At 45.5% G+C, this 13884-nt stretch overlaps 1 protein-coding gene across 1 annotated transcript; it reads right to left on the bottom strand.

Annotated features, from left to right (window-relative positions):
• Positions 1 to 8643: 8643 nt before the first annotated feature.
• UTS2R (urotensin 2 receptor) lies at positions 8644 to 13305 on the bottom strand. The gene is made up of 2 exons (XM_030506470.1): positions 13021 to 13305; positions 8644 to 10540 (listed from the first exon to the last, which is right to left on the bottom strand). Exon 2 carries the CDS (start codon positions 10394 to 10396, stop codon positions 9248 to 9250), a length of 1149 nt encoding a protein of 382 aa, XP_030362330.1. The 5' UTR covers positions 10397 to 10540; positions 13021 to 13305; the 3' UTR covers positions 8644 to 9247.
• Between the last annotated feature and the right edge of the window lie 579 nt (positions 13306 to 13884).

Below are 13884 nucleotides of genomic sequence, written 5' to 3'. Positions count from 1 at the left end.
TGCTGCAGAGACATCTCCTGCTGCTTCCTCGCGCACAACACAGGTGATGTGTGCTATCTGTGTATGAACATCTGACACCACAGCACCAGCTTTGTACAGGATTAAGGCCTCCCTCTAGTAAATACCTTTGCTTTTAACATTTGCAGCTGAAATTTGTTGTCTGTATCACAGGTGTTTTAGAAGTCATTGGTCACCTTTGAGGCCCCACTGTACTGAACATCTACACAGGCTTTGCAAGAGGTGCTTGGTGTCCTGGGGAATTTATATCCTAAACAAACAAGAGGCACAAAGGGTGGGAGAAAGAAAGGGCAAAGTAATGCTGAGAATCTTAAACACAGAAAAATTAATTGACTGATCTGGATTCACTTGAAAGTGTGTTGGAGCCAGTTTAACTATTCCATTTCAGCCACATCCCCATTGCTCCCTCTATTCTGTGGGGACACACTGATTTCCTGGTGTGGGGAATGTACAGGAACCCATTCCTGTCCCTGCAAAGGGTATTTTGTTGTTCAGGTGGGGGATTATAGAATGGGCTTTTACTTTTCACCACCAAGGCTTTGAGGAGGTTTTTTCTTCTGAGGAAAATGTCTAAAGCAGGTATTTGTGGTTCTTAAAACATCCAAGATAATCCTCACGCACTCTAAACCCACGCATCAAAGCCTATGGGCTTTTCTTCTCTCTCAGTCAAAGATTTTAATAGTCTAGTGTGCCTGCAGAATGGGAGACAGACAGCTTTTAGGTCTCTGCTGGCTGAGTACAGCTATTTTGCACATTACAGTCAACCTTGTTCTTTTAACCTGGACAGGGACTCTTAGGGTGGCAGCTGCATGGATAGGATGGAGTCCTCTCCTAGCTGGGCACAGGCATGCCCTTACCTCCTAGCCCAACTGCCCAGGGCAAAGGCAACCAGAAAGAGCGACTACAGCGGGGTCTGATCCCATGGCTGGTCCTGCTGCATGGTGCTTTGGTGCTGGTTGTTTTCTCTTAGAGGTTATTCAGGTTTTAGCTTCATCCACTGATCGGGAACAGGATGAATTAAAGCTCCTCTCTTGCTGGGGAGCAGCAGTGTGGCAGCATTGGATGCCTGCTTCAGTGTGTGTTCTGCAGGTTGGCCCAAAAGCAGATCTTTTCAGAGTTAGGTTTCAAATCCAGGAAGAATTTTCATGCAGCAGCAAGCAAAACAAGCCCCAGCAGCTTACAAAAATGGTTCTTCTTTAATTAGCTAAACTAAATTGTAACCAACCCACCAGCCAACACTGGTTAATTGTAAATGGGAAACTGTTCTTACTATTTTTGGTCCATCAAAAAAAGCCAGGGACACGATGATGTTTTCATGAAGCCAGATGGCCAAAGCTGCTGTACTGAAATCCAGCCATGGAGGGGAAGGCTGGAACAGCAGAGGAAGCTTCAGCACAAGCTGCCCTTAGACAGAAATATACCATTTTCTGATATTCTGAGGACTGCAAATCTTTGGAAGTTCCACCTCATGTTATATTGTTTTACACTGTTTCTAGAGAGACTTGGGGTAGAGCTCACATTTGAATACTGCAAGTCCTAGTAAATGGAGTACTTTATCATTCATGAGATCACAGAATGGTTTGGGTTGGAAGGGACCTTAAAGCTCATCCAGTTCCAACCCCCTGCCACAGGCTGGGACACCTTTCACTAGACCAGGTTGCTCCAAGCCCCATCCAACCTCATTAAGATCATTTGATATCTTGACTGTTATTAATATGGACAACTGAAGTTCATGTTTAGTGGGGTCAAAACTGGTTTGGGTGGTTTTGTTTTGGTTTTTAGTGTAAAATGGTACAACTGCATTGAGACCAGTGGAAATCAACCTATTTTTATTGCTTAGAGACTTGTCCCTTTGGTTTTTCCTTGGTAAGCTCAGTTTGCGTGAAATAAGAGATTCATTGCCTCAGTTGAAAACATAGGATAGGCAGACTCTGGGCAAAATGAAACATGTATTTCTTCCAGAGATCTCAGCCTGAACTGGAACATATTTCTGTGTCAGTCTTAGGCTCGCTGCATGGTTTGGCCAATATCCTTCATAGCCAGACTTGCTTTTCCATGGGCTACATGCACATTTCAGCCAGCCACAGGCAGGACCCCACCAATGCTCCACTCCTGCCTTACTCCTCCCCAGGGTTTGCTAAATGTTGCCAGACTATCTGAAAATTTTGACAATACACAAGACAAGGATGAAATCTGCAAAACTCTTTTCCTCCCTTGACTTGAGTGGAGATGCTGCTCTTTCGAAGCCAGTTTCAGCATCTTCAAAGCTCTCCTTGTGCACTTCCAACCACCAGAGAGGTTGTCCTGGGAAGGCTGCTGGGTCAGCGGCTGCTGGGGCTCATGGCACGCTGTGCCTTGCTGCCATGGCTTCTGCCCTCGGTGCTGAGCTCTCCCCAGTTCCTGTTCTGGATACAGAACAGAAAGTTGCTTCCAAGGATACCAGAGAGTACCAGTGACTCACCAACTCACAGAGACATTTTGGATGCAACAATTGTGTTTGTAAAATGCTTGTAGTTAATGAATTAATTACGTTACACTCTCCTTTGAGCAGTAAACCATAAACTAAACAAGTAATCACCTGTCGATGTGTGTTTCCCTTAGCACTTCTAACAAACACAAACACGTTAGAAGCCAGAGAGTGCTACTGCTGCCTTGTGTGCTCAGATTTGAGCACTAGGTTCAGTAACCGAAAGCAATAGAGATTTCTTGGAAAAGAAACCTTGGAAGGAGTGTTGCTACACTGCTTCCCACTGCATGTGGGTACCTCCCTCCTTTTTGTTGTTGTTGTTTTTCTTTTTGAGCCATAGTGATTAAGAATTAGAAATTTTTGTCATAATATTTGATCCTTACAGGGCTCAAAGATCTCCCTTACTGATGCTCGTACTTCAGTGCTTGCATTTGCTTTTCTTTCCCACAAGGATTAATTTATTTTTAAGGATCTGTCCATTGATGAGTGGCACATCCAAAAACCAGATTTCGGATGTTTTGTGGCTGGAATCATGGTAGGTGCCAGTGAATTAACTGTTACAGGAGTTTCAGGGTGCCTGTGTGAGACGGTTGATGCCAGAATCAGCCAGGACAATAGCTTCAGTCAGAGCTGCTATGGCAAATCCCATCCTGTGTGGCCCTGTGTCAATGGATGTTTCACTCTGTTATTGAGGCTGGTTATTTCACTGATTTTTTAATGTATTTGCTCTTATCGTGTTATCATCTTCCTAGACAGCTTTAAACTAGTAACAGCAGCTACTTGACATGTAATTACATGTAATGACAGTTAAAATTATGCATGCTTGAGTGGCTTGGTCTTTGAAACTGAATTTATGATATTTGCACTTTCTTTTGTGGCTAACACATGAGCTCTCCTCACAGCCAGATGGCTTTCCAGGTGATAAACATTTGGGAAGACTGGATTTAGCAGCAAGCCTTCAGGGTGCATATAAAACTCTGACTTTTTTGACTGGTGGACTCCCTGATCTCTAACTATGTTGATGGGGTGTTTGTTCCTGGGAAAGCAGACGAAAAACAAGCTAAGCTTTCTCCTAAAATGTTTATAGCACTTACTGCATTTGGCCAGCTGCTGCAGTTTGGCTTTAAAGCTGCTTGTGGTAGTCACACACGCATGTTGGATTTATGTGCTTGATCCTGTAGCGTTCAGACCTGTAGCATTTTTGATTGATACCTGCTTGAAGTATACACCAAGTGAAGTGAAGCAGCTTTGATCACAGCATGTGACGGTCTGATGTTGTACTTCAGTAACATGAGAGGTGATAAACTAAGGAAAATATTTCCGTTTTAAACCCAAAGTGGTTGGACTGGGTTGAACCAGTTTTGCTCTTGGTGCCTTTCTGCACAACCAGCATGTTTGCTTCTTGCATTGCTGCTGAGCACGAAGCTGGGGATCACTTACAGCTCTGAGGTCTCTTTCCTGAGTAACAGAAGTTAGCAAACGGTCCATCACTGTGTATGTAAAACTAAGACTACTTTTCCTCACATACGTGTATTAATATCAGCAATGGATTTATCTGCTGCTTGAAAGTCACTCAACAGTGTGAGATATTTTCTGCAATGTTTGCAGTTAGCAGCATAGTTTACTCCACTGAAAAACTGGGAATCAGCAACAAATTGCCTGCCTTTGCTCTGCCTCTTCTTTTCCAGCCCACTTTGAAATATGCCTCTAAATTCTCACAGTATAATTTGTTCTCTGCTATTACACTGCCTCCTTGATTACCTTGATTCCACCATGCTTCTGATGTGCCTAAATCAGTCTCCTTAACTGCAAATCAGGTGTAAGCAGGACTTACAGTTGCAAAAGTGATCAGAATCATTTAGAACTGACGCTTTGTTCAGGATATAACAGTTCATGCAATAAATAGGTGGCACAAATCCCCATGCAGAGCTGGCCTGGATCCAGGGATGCATGGGACAATATTCAGTGTACCTGGCTGTCCATTTAAAGTAAAGCTAGTCAAATACAAGGGAGGGTCTGATGCTTTTTTTTTCAATGAATTCTTCCCTCTTGCACTGGAGACAGATGGAGTTTGAGCTGGAGAAAGAGCAGTGGCTGAGTGAGGGTCACAGGGTTTGATCATGCATGCTGCGAAGAAGGAAAAAAAGCCAGTGTGTATGTGTAGCAGCTCCTCTGGGCATTGCATGGAGGAATGCTTAGGCATGCCCAAGGCAGATCATTTCAGTGTAGGCATCCCAGTGTGGCAGTCCCAGCAGATGTAAATCACTTCAGTAAGAGGAACATTTTTTTTCTAGGCAGCTCTGCCAAGATGTGGATTTGCTCTCCAAGATCTGTTCAGCCTTCACCCTCTCCTTTTAATGCCCTCAAGCAAACACTGAAATAAGAAGTTGCCAAGCAAGCACCCTAGGGAAATGAAAGGAGATCACCTGCTGATCTGGAAATCCCAACCCTCTCAACCTGGTCCACATATTAAACTAGTGACCTAGAGCTAAGGAGCTCCTTATATCCCTGCTCCTCACCCAGCCATTCCTTGCCTCTCTTGTAGCTGTAAGTGAAAGAGAACTGTGCATGGTGATTTATTGCCCAGATCCTCTTCTGGAAGCATGTGCCAAGGTTTTCCTATCTGGTTAGAAGGAGGCTGAAGAATTGCTGGCTGGAGATATCCCAGTGTGGGGCACTCGCAGAGGAGAAAAGGGTGGCCCAAAGCACCTCACCTTGTGCCCTTGCAATTGCTGGGTTGCAGGAGCAAGGAGGGGGCTCAAACCAGACATAGCTTAAATCAGGCATTGTCAGTGAGCAAGGAGGAAGGTTTGTGCCTGTGATTGCTACGATTCTGCTTGTGGGAATTGAGCAGAGGGTGGACACTGCACCACTCCCCATTGTGGGTGCTCATCCCATCCAGGCAGGTTTTGGGCAGAGGGACGCTCAGGGCAGTAAGCAGCTGCTCTCTGCTCTGCTACTTGGACCATGGGACTTTTTGTAAGTCCTGTGGTTTGGACAAAATGGAACCAATCTTTTTTTAAATTCAGTATAAGCAAACCAATGAGTAAAACTTCATCTTGAAGCGAGAAATTGTGCTGGTTTGCCTCCTAAAGGCTGAAATGAGACAAGTCAGAGTTTGGGGGAAAAAAAAGAATTTCCGGAAGGATTCTTAAATTTCTGGATGGATTTGCAAATAGTTTGGGTAAACACAAAAGTCATCCTTCTCTGGCAAAGACACTCTCCAACTGAAAACAGTGCCTGGCCCCAGCTGTAGTTTGCTGCCTGTTTCAGCCACCAGAGTGGGTACCCAGCCTTTCCTAGCTGGTAGGAGCACCAAAGGAGCCAGTATCTGTGACCTGGTCCTTTTTGGACACCCTGCCATGGTGTATTTACAACTTTACTTCCTTTGAGTCATGAGGCATTGCTCAGTGCTCCCTTAGCTTAAATTAGCAAAACAAAATAATTGGAGTTTTGACTTGTGCTCCGTGGAGTTCAGCTGGTGAAATCCAGGCTGTGGGGCACTGAATGTCTGAGAGATGGGTGTGTTTAAGACTTCAGGACGATGAAACGGCTCCTGGTCTCACCCCACAGAGAAGGAAGGTGTAGCAAACAGGGTGCAAATGCAGGAGCATAGTCTGAGGTATGAAAGTGCATGGCCATGTGTACACACACATCCCTTTCACACCCATTTCAGAATTAGCTTTTGGATCTTTGACTGATGATAGCCTTCTGCAAGGAGGAATAAATAGGTACAATAATTATTTTATAGCTGTTATTTACCAAGCAATTAATGCATGTCTTGGAGGAGGCTGATCTATCTTTGGACTCCACTGGCTGCTCTGGCTCCTTCATTTACCTCCAGCAGGCTCTCGTGGTTGAGTTGCTGTTTGGTTTCAGGTAGATGGAAGCTAATACTAATATTCTGTACCTAAGTGTGGCTGATGCCCTGTGAAGCTAGTTGGGATGCAGAGCATCATGCTCTGGGGCACATGCTGCTTGTGAACTGCTCAGAGCCTTGCTTTTACCTGTATGTAATATTCCTTTCTTGTTGCCTGTGCTGAGTGCTCATGGATGTGAGTGTTCGAAGGAGCAAAAACAAATCCCAGCCTGGGGTGGAAATTGAAAAGCTTGAATAAAACATCTCATCATTCAAAGCTGACCCAGGATTGATGGAAACATCACCTGCAACTCTTCCCTGACTTGCAGGTGTCTTTTCTCTTGGCTTTGTTGATTTGATAAACAACTGCAAGCCTCTGCTGAGAGCACAGCACAAGCTTCAAAGGAGAAATGAGAGTGCAGCCCCCAGGGCTGAGGCTGTGTGTCCCTCCTGGGAACCCTCACACCCTGCATGGAGCCGGCTCACCTCTCAGGGCATGGCAGGACGCTGGCATGGCCTCACTTGTAGAGCACATTGGTTGTGCTGCTTTCAGGATGCTTGTGGCACCTACAGAGCCATGGTAGGCTTTTTGCAAATGTTTCATGTGAGATATGGTGGTTGCAGTGGGCTTGGAGAACTTAATCAGAGCAGGGACAAAGGGGTTAGATTGGTTAACTCCAAAGACAGACCTGCTCCTGTGTCTTTTAGTAACTCTTCTGCAATATCGGCATGGGTGTGTAAAGCCTGGATGAGTTGAGATTTGCAAACTGCCCTCTCATTTTGACTATCTGATTTTAGAAGAGATGGACTGTGATTGCTAAAGGATGAACCTGCAGCAGCTTTCATTCACAATCATGGGAGCTGGTTGTGCTGGGCTTGTCTTGAGCTTGTCTGGCTATTTCTGAGCTAGGAGAAGTTAAAATTGCAGTTTCCAAAAAACAGGGGGCCAAACTTTACATTCTGATCCATGATAAATGTGTAAGTGGAAAATGGGTTCATGGATATAGCCAGCCTCTTCACCTCCCATCCATGGCCTCCCTCTTACTTCCAGTGGGGTGAACGACGCTTTACTCTTTCTAATGGACTTGGACTAGTGTGCCTCCAGCCTGAGGAGGCTCTGAAAACTAATGAGTACTGTCAGTGTAGGAAATAGCTAAATATAATAGTATCTCTACTCCTCTGAAAACAGGAAGGGGCTAATCCTAAAGTAGGACTTGCTGGTCAGTATACTGCACTGCAAGTAGGGAGTGGGTAGGTGCCATGCCCTGCAGGACCACTGTGGATGGTGTGCATGTAAGCAGTTGGGAACACAAAGTGAGGGTCTTCCATTTCTGCAGCAGTTCAATGTTAAAACTTCGTGCACGAGAGTCCTCTTGCATGACATGTGTCATCTTCCCCGCACATAACAAACGTTAAGCCATGCATGCAGGAGGCAATTGCTTTTCCAAGTGTATCACTCAGGGAGGCTTGAGGCAGAGCTCTCACTGTCCCCATGAGCAATGAGCATTTAAATGCCTTGAAGGGACATAGACAGTTAAAACCTAAATTCAATTTCTGTAGAAGCACACAGAGCTCACTGCCTAATGGCTGGCATATCACCATGCAGTTCTGAATTTACTCCTAAGCATTAATTTGCTTCTAATTCTGTAATTTGTCAGAGCTTTGTTGGCATTACATCCTTGTATCCTTGCTAATGAGGTAACAAGGCTAATGCAAGCACAGGACTCCTGTACGGATGTTGGCAGCATCCCAGAGAAGGTTCTTTTAGACTCACTGGAGAAGTCCCAGACATGGAGGATATATTTACGCTAATGATGCTTTATTATCAGTGAAAGCTGGGACAGGCAAAGTGTTCTTGGTGTAGGCAGGACTGTATTCACATTTTTTAGCAGTAAAGCAAAATCATTTCCTGTGGAATAAACAAGTGATCTCACTAAAGGGGAATTGGCTCTCTTATAACTTGCAATATTAGGGACTTCAGATAGAGTAGCTTTGCTCACTGGAAATCACATCTCTTCATCCTCTCCTCTCCCACCCCCTGTTGTTTCCTCTTGGACTTCATGATATAGCTCTGGTCCCTCAGGCTGGACGTTGCAGTTTGTTGATGGATGCCCTGACAGTAACAACATCAGAGGTTCCCAATTCCTCCTTGGAGGAGGTCAGAGGGCAGATATACTTGTCCAGCACAGATGATGTTCCCCTACATGGCTGCTCATATGTTTGGGGTCAGTGCATGAGGGCATGATGAGTGCTCCCTGGTGATGGCACTGGTATGGGAATCCTGTCTTGCTAACATGAGACGTGGTGTAATTCCACTACAGACACCTGCATGAATGGAGAATCAAGCCCAGTGTAGAATAAATGTCAATATAACCAAAATGTCAATATAACCAAAACCAGGACAAGCACCCCTGGATATACCTCATCCACATTTTCCAGTCCTATACCAAATCCAAACTGGATTGCATGTCACAAACATCAGCTACTTTGTCTTTATTTCATTGTTTTTAGTCCTCATACAACTACAAATTTAGCATTACACCTAAAGGAAGAGCAAACTACAGCCATTCACTGGATAACATCATTTTAAACTCCATGAGACAGCAGATACTGTTAAAAACATGGCCTTTTTATAGGCTTTCATTATTGATGGCTACTTGAGGAGATATACACTATAAAATACAAAGGTAAAAAGCGAAGGACTATTTAGGTAGATGTTCAGCTGAATGCTGCTAGCATCAAATTGGTGGCACTGAAGAAAATGGGAACAGACATACAGCACAGCCTCTGGATTAAATGTGTGCACATTATGGATCTGCTAAGGCTTTGCCTTTACAATGTACACTTTAAATCAAACCAACATGGAAGTCAGTATTGATTGTTCTTGGAAATATATTTTACCTTCAGGCATTGCTGTTTCCCAATGGTGCGTGAGCAAGAACGTATGTCTCTGTGCAGTGCTGACTGCTTGTGGACAGGGATCTCCCTGAAATCCTCTGGAACCGATTCCTCCTTTGGAAGTACCCACTGCTGCTGCTAAGGGTCCGCTGTCGGTTCTTCAGGTACTCCCTGTAGTTTTTGGTGAGCAGGGTGTAGAGGAAGGGGTTGATACAGCTGTTGCTGTAGGTCAGGCAGGTTGTCAGATAATTAATGTTCTTCATTACCTTGGGAGATAAAGGGAAGGATTCATAATATTGGAAGAGGAGCTGCCATATCCAGAAAGGCAAGAAGCAAGCCCAGAACACCAGCACTATTGTGAAGATTAAATAGAGCACCTTTTGATTCGGCAGCCGTTTGGTCTGCTTGAAGGATGCTGTTTGTGACACCCAGTATATCTTAGCTAATCGGATGTAAAGGTAGCCAATGATCACCCCTGGTCCCACGATGCTGGTACCAAAAAGGATGGTGAGATAGACTTTGTAGGACAGTTTGCTCCAAGTGGGCAGGCAAATGCTTTTGTTGTCCCTTTGCACCAGCTGGATCATGATGAGCATTGGGAGAGTGAGCAGCAGTGACACCAGCCAGATAACAACAGCAATAGCCTTTCGGTAACTCTTGGACCTCTTGACAGTGTCCAGAGGCTTCAGCACAGCAAAGTAGCGCTCTGTGCTCATGACTGTGAGGGTGAAGATGCTGGCGTGCATGGTGAGGAAGTCCAGACTGAACAGGATGCGACAGCCGATGTCCCCAAAGTACCATTTCTGAATGAAGTAGGTCCCAACAATGAAGGGGATGGTGAGAAGGTAAAGCAGGTCTGCCAGCGCAAGGTTGATGATGTAAATATACATGGAAGCAGATGACCGCAAGTAATGGCACATCACTAACAAGGTGTAGACATTGCCTGTCACCCCAATCACACACATGAGGGAGAGGATTGTCCCGATGGTGCAGATGGCAATCATGTCCTCCACAGAACCGGCAGCTGCTGTGCCATCGCTGGTGGCATTGGCAGAGACATTGGGTCTGATTCTGAACAGGCTGCCCTCACTTGTGTCTGCCACCATGTAGGGGGTTGCAGAAAAGTGGGTCTCCAGCTCATCAGTTAGAGACATCCTCCTGGCCTTTAAATTCCAGAGGCTTTGTTCATGCCACAGGGGTCTGAAGATCTGCTCTTTCTGCTCTGAGAAATGTGACTGCTGGGAGATGGTGAACCATTTCTTAGCAGGGTCTCATTCAAGGAAGATCTGCATTCTCCACTAGAGGAAAGACAACAGAAAACAACATATTAGAAATCTGCCAGAGCAGCACAAATTAGCATGTAGAAGTTACCTGTCCCTGAGTGCCACCATCTTCTGCACTGAGGCCATTTGTGTAAGGTTCATGATATCATTACAAGAGCACAGCTTTGATGAGTGACATGTCATAGTGTGTCCAAGGAAAAGAGACAGAAGAGATTATGTGGATCATTTGAACTGCTTGCTGTAATCCTTGAAATTAGTTTGGGCTTGGAGGAAAAAAGTGTTCTTCCTAAATTCATAAAGGCAACTTACAGACTTAGCAGCATGTTTACTTAAACCTCTTTGCTAAGCTCTTAACTCTGAAGGAGTAAAAGCCCCCGCAAAAGGGTAAACAAACTTTGGATTTACCATTTGCAGCCAAACTGTCTGTTTTGTAAAGTGATCCATTCAAAGACTTGTCCAGCATTTCTGCAGTGTTTTCACAGAGCAATTTCCCTTGAATAAGAAGCTCCTGCTATGTCCTGACCTGCAGCTTCAAATTGTATTTGAGTGATAGAGAAAAAAGGCACTTTATATCTATAAAACAAGGTGTAGGTTTCACTGTGGGTTTTATATGCCTGTAAACACAGGCTTTTTTCATGCTTTCTGTCAAGTGTGATCCCTCAGGATCTTCATGTGTCCGTGCACAGATATATTTCAGGTAGACCTGTCTGTGAACCTGTCTAAACAGCCTTACGCAGGAAAGTGTGAGTTGCTCTGCAGCATGTTAGGCAGGTAGTCACTCTTTGTACACAGGAGCTTTGGTTAGCTCCAGCTCAACACCGTACAAATCATGGCCGCATTGCTTTGAATTTATGCTGGCTCTGGGTGCAGGCAAAGAGAGATCAAACCTACCTGAGAGAAACGTTCCAGAAGTAGCTAAAATGCACAAATTTAAAGGCGTACCAAAAGCCTGTGCCAACCTAAAGGTCACTGCACACAGAAGTGTGTTTGCGCTATGTATTTTACTCAGATTGTCTCAGGAGAGTGCTGTGAGAAGGGATGCTGGACTGCCTCGTCCTTGCAGGGCTCAGTAGGCAAAATCTTCCCTCAGCTTCATTCTGCTGGGCAAGGTTGGGTTTGGTTTATCCTGGGAATTTCCAGCTTTTCCCAGTGAGTTCAGTGTCCCTTTGCCTCTGCACCAGCTCTGACTCCTTTGCATCTCTGCTCCCACTAGCTCTTTGGCAGTAGGATTACAGCAGCAGGCCCTCCTCTGCTGTCCTTGTGCCAAAGATTCTGACAGGTACCTTCTCTCATCCTCTTCATGACTTGCCCTCACATTTTCTTATTCCCATTACCAACTCCTGCAGGTGATGGGTGCTATGGAGATGTCATGCAAAAACTCTGTATAAAAGAGGGCAATCCAGTACAGAGGGAGATTTTTCTTTGCTTAAAATTGGGAGAGAGGTGCAAACAAAAAAACACAATACACAGGGAGCCCATCTCCCACCCATGTCCCTCCAGTACAGATATCCAAGGGGAAAGATGAAGTGTGATTCTTCAGTGGCCAGTGCTTCTTAAGGATGTCACTCCTTTGGGCTGGTCTCCAGCAGCTTCATCAGCATCTTGGCTTTCTTGGACCTTGCAAACCCAAATCTGCCTCCTCCCTCACCCGCCACGCTGTGCTGTCCCCTCCTGCTTGCCTCTGGGCATGTGTAGTTAGTGTGTCCAGGCATCAGCCTGCTCCTTCGTCATCCACTTTATCACTGTTCATGTACGAGCTGTCCTGGCAGCAAAAGCGTCACGCATGAAGAAGACATGATGCTCAGGGAGCTCTGCCTCCTCCTCTGCCACACAGTCACCAGCACACTTGGTTGGAAATTAATGACTCTGCATAGGATGCTCCAGCCAAGCCCAGAGCTGGTCACACACGCAGATCTCAAGCTCAGTTGGATTTCTGATAGCTCATTTTCAGGAGCATGTTTCCATTGCTCAGGTGCTGTGTTCTTGCAGCTGCCTCACTTTGTGTTCCAGGCACTTGTAGCAGATCTGTGCTACCATGCCTGTGCATGTCTGTGTGGTTCCCTGCTGTGACAGCTCCTGCCGGAGAGGACCAACGCACCGCATCTCCCCGCTCTGCTCCTCTTCCATTGAACCTGCAGTTTGCTTCATTCATAAAATTACTACAGCACTAATTCAATTCAACTTCACCTGTCTGCAGACAGAGCCCACAGGTAAGCAAGTCCTCACTCCTGGAGGAGGAAAACTAAGCAATGTGGGGACACCTTGCATCGTTTTAAAGTTACTGTCATTTCTGCGCTCGTACATAAACACACACACTTGCACACACGTACACACACACACAATAGAGAGCTTGTTATTCCAAGCAGCCATTCAAGCATCTTACGGTCTAAGCAATTCCCTCAGCCAATCCTGCCTTTCCCTCCACATTATCATCACACAGGAGTACCATGCACATTCAATAGCTGCAAATATAAATGAATTCCTCCTGCTCAAACCTTGCTTTTAAATCCAGCAGATGAAGTTTCCTACAAGAAATAAAATAAAAACGATTCTAATAGTATTAAAGCTGAAACTTAAAAAAAAAGAAAAGAAAGGAAAAAAGACAATCCTCCTTCATGGGCAGACAGCGAGAGATCCCCGTGGTCCGTCGTATCAGGAACGGCAGCGGCAGGAAGGGAGCGCGCTTCCCAGCCAAGTATGTTTGAAATCCGTGCGCTCTTCATGCTCATTCACTCATGCCTGCTATTTCTGTTACTCAGTGACGTGAGGAGTAGCGTGGCTTTGGCTGCAGCCAGTGAAGAGCCTGTTTAAAGCAGCAGCATTTTGATAGCCATGACTTGTTTAACTGGCTCCCCCCTGCCTGGCCAGGAGCTAGCTGGGGATGCAAGATGTCTAGGCTGTTTTCATCCCAGGACTGATGATAGAAAAAGCCATCCCACTGCTCCTCACATCACACTGAGGAGTGCAAATGTCTAATGTTGCCTGAGCTAAACCATTGTGTCGGGAGAGCGGTTGCGCCAGGGAGGGTTAAATTCCTGTGGGAGGGTCGACTGTCGAGGGACACTGCAAAGCTCCTGGATTTGGAGATCAATTCCAAAGTGAAGCCCAAGTTTATTTGGGTTGGACAGTGTATTAACAGATGAATCTGTGTGGTGGTATCATGCACCACAGCATGTGAGATATTTCAGGCTGGCAGTAACAAAATGTTACCCAGGTTGTTTGGGGTTTGGCTGTTGCCTTTCCCCAAGGATACTTAAGGAGAGTAAAGACGGAGCGAGATCAGCCATTCACCTGGATTAAACCCACTGTGAGGAAAGGGCTGGAGCTGAGAAACGCCGGAGCTAAACTCAGGGTTATTT

Source organism: Strigops habroptila, chromosome 14 (genome assembly GCF_004027225.2).
Source record: "Strigops habroptila isolate Jane chromosome 14, bStrHab1.2.pri, whole genome shotgun sequence".
NCBI classification, from domain to species: Eukaryota; Metazoa; Chordata; class Aves; order Psittaciformes; family Psittacidae; genus Strigops; species Strigops habroptila.
The sequence above is the reverse complement of the archived record's forward strand: the minus strand, read 5'-3'. Positions and strand labels throughout refer to the sequence as shown.